The sequence below is a fragment of the Otolemur garnettii genome, unplaced genomic scaffold (genome assembly GCF_000181295.1).
Source record: "Otolemur garnettii isolate 467f Iridium unplaced genomic scaffold, OtoGar3 scaffold00251, whole genome shotgun sequence".
NCBI classification, from domain to species: Eukaryota; Metazoa; Chordata; class Mammalia; order Primates; family Galagidae; genus Otolemur; species Otolemur garnettii.
Genome location: NW_003852646.1, coordinates 479,223 through 482,031, shown reverse-complemented (window position 1 = coordinate 482,031; position 2,809 = coordinate 479,223). Strand labels below are relative to the sequence as shown.

General features: G+C 43.4%; 1 protein-coding gene across 1 annotated transcript; it reads left to right on the top strand.

Annotated features, from left to right (window-relative positions):
• The first annotated feature begins 726 nt into the window (after positions 1-726).
• On the top strand, positions 727-2,337 carry DEFB128 (defensin beta 128). The gene is made up of 2 exons (XM_023508503.1): positions 727-775; positions 2,093-2,337. The coding sequence occupies exons 1-2, from the start codon at positions 727-729 to the stop codon at positions 2,335-2,337; spliced, it is 294 nt and encodes a 97-aa protein (XP_023364271.1).
• The last annotated feature ends 472 nt before the right edge of the window (positions 2,338-2,809 follow it).

The following is a 2,809-nucleotide window of genomic DNA, read 5'->3' as shown; positions in this document are numbered from 1 at the left end:
TATTTAAATGTGAAAAGAAACAGGTTAGAAAAGAAACAAGTCAGGAGGGGCACCCACAAGTTGTCAGACACAAAAGAGGTTCCATAAAATGCTCTGGGAGACGAGACCAGGACCAGATAGATCACAGTCAGTTGAATCTTGTGCTAAGAAAATTTTATCTTTTGGAGGATTCCTGGATGGACGAGACTTTATGGGAAACTCTCAATATCAATGTATCTAGGCAAATCTAAAAGCAACCCTCCCTCCTAGGTGACTATATAGAAATTTTATAGATTAAAAAAAAAATATTATTGGATGTGCTTCTGGGCCTACCTTGACTAACAATTTATCTCCCAAACTGGGTTATTTTTGTGAGTAAGAGGCAGCCCTAGCCAGGTGAGATATTGGAACAATAGGAGTAAGCCAAGCCTGCTCCATGCACACCAGAGCTTGACCCAAATGGGCTGACAGCTCAGGAGGAGAAGTCAAGTTCTGCTTTCTGGGCATTCATACCCTGAGAAAGGGGGAGTAGGTGTGATATGGTGGAACATTCTGTGACTGTGAACTCCATATTTGGGAATGTAGGTGGGGATGAACTTGGACTTCCTGTCTCTCCATGTGGGTTAAAATGAGATCTCCGAATGCTGAAAACACTTAAAACTCTGGCTCGTCTTGAAAGACCCTGTGGGATACGGACCACTGGATAAAGAAGTTCTGTTGCCTCTGTCTCTTGGGAAGTCTGTAAACATGAAGCTGTTTCTGGTTCTTGTTATTCTGCTTTTTGAGGTACTCACAGGTAACTTGTCCAAACGTATCATAAAATCCTAGAAGATATAGCTGTTTATAAGAATGAGGACAGGACCTTCAAGGTAGTTAATGTCTGGCCAATATCATCAAAAGTGCCCATTCTCTTGGGTGCCTGAGTTGAGTCTGTGCCTTAGAAGAAAGTGTCCAGGGAGTTAAGAGGGGGCCAGGGCTGCAGGTTCAGGGGTTCTCTTCAAAGGTATCAATGAATCCATCATTGAGAATTATCTTTATAATGCTGAATACTCTTTTCACCTGAGAACCTGGCCATCCCCATTTCCATTCATTTTCAGACTACAACAACAAGGACATGGTCTGGAGTGATGTCAATGTGAAGTTAAAATATGTCTTCATCATTGACTAGTTGTACAAAAGGCACATTATTCCCTTGTCATCTGTCAAGTGAATGTAGTGACTATTTCATAATAATTCTATTTTATGTGAGGATTACATGAACTTCCAAATGTGAAGCACCGAGTTTATGGCAGAGGCACGGGCAGTGAGAGTTCCCTTCTCCCTTGTTAGGAAGAAGGCATATAGTCTTTCTGTGGCCCCAAATATAGCCCTCTACCCTCCCAGGATGTTCCTTCTTGATGTAGGGGCCCCATGCACTGCTCAGAAAAGGTGACAGTTTGGATCTCTAAGGAGGTAGGTATTCATGGAATTGAGTTTGATCCTTGGGCAACATTTATCTGAGATCAAGAGGAATGTGGGGAGTAGAGATGGCTGGAGCCAGGTTGTGAAGAAATCAGGCTGAATAAGGGAAAGAGTTCTCAACAGCATTGGCTGCTAAGCCCCATGAGATCTTGGCAAAGGGTGATGGCTGCCTCCTGTCTCAGGATGGGATACCCAATTACACTGTGAACTTAAAAAGTTCTGTTTGTAATGTTCTCTTAAGAGTTGCTTTGGCTCTAAATTGTGCCGATGGTAATAAATTAGTGCTCTCTGGGGACATGGGACAGAGACAGGGTGGAGGTGAGGGAGTACTGACTTGGAGCTTGGAGGAGACAGCTTTGCCAAGGTCCTGGGGCTGGAACACGGCTCCAGCCAATAACCAGGAATTGATCTCTCGCTTATCTATTATCACGTTAAGTCCTATTACACGTTCTGGGAGCCACGCAGGCAGTTGGCTAGGAACCTGGGGTTTGGAGTGTCCTTAATTTGGTTTCTTGTTCAAAAAAGCAGGGGGCTCTGAGTTTCCTTTTATCAGCTTAAGATTTGCTTTGGGAACACAGGAGTCCATGACCACATACCTCTTCTACTCTCTCTCAGGAACTAAACTTGGTTCAATGTTGATTACCATATACAGATGGAGCACGACCCAGAAAATGCTCTAATGAGATCGGAGGCTTCTGCAGGAAGAAATGCAAAGTAGGGGAAGTCTATGAATCGGGATGTCTAAGGAGAAAATTATGTTGTGTTGATGAATACGAGAGAAGAAAGTACTTGGCAGCCCATAATCCGCCACGTCAACCAGGGAAGAAGGTTGACCGGGATGAGAAGCTGGACTACAGTATTTTACCCACCGTCACTCTCGTCACAATCGATTTCTAAGGCCAGCCCACATCTCACTGGTCTTCCTAAATCGGAAGTGCCGCCTAATCCAGCAGGCTGCAGCCAGAGGTTTTTCTGCCTCCTTCTGTGAATTTGATTCCACACCTAATAAAGTCCTGTGCTGTTCCCTGTGTTTACTTATTGATGTCACTCTTTTTGTAGAACACTTCAAACATGAATGAATTGTCGCCACGTTCCAGTTATTACACTACTAACACGGGGCATGTAGAGTTCAAGTAAAAACATGAGTAGAGGTGGGTGTGAGCCCTTGTCATGGCAGACAATAGTTCATAGAATTTTAAGATTTTAGGTGTTTCTTCTTTTTTTAAAAAATGACATTTTTTATGTCCAATCAGATCTGAATGCCCCAGCTCTGTGTGTGTGTGCCTGCACACACACACGCACATATACACGTGCCTGTGCTTATGAAAATAGAGGATTTTGCTAATAAGTAATAATTCATTAGAGGGAT

Coding starts and splice junctions, on each gene's coding strand:
- DEFB128 (XM_023508503.1), top strand. CDS start 727: ATGAAGCTGTTTCTGGTTCTTGTTATTCTGCTTTTTGAGGTACTCACA. Junction 776..2,092: donor GCTTTTTGAGGTACTCACAG/GTAACTTGTCCA, acceptor TACCATATACAG/ATGGAGCACGACCCAGAAAA.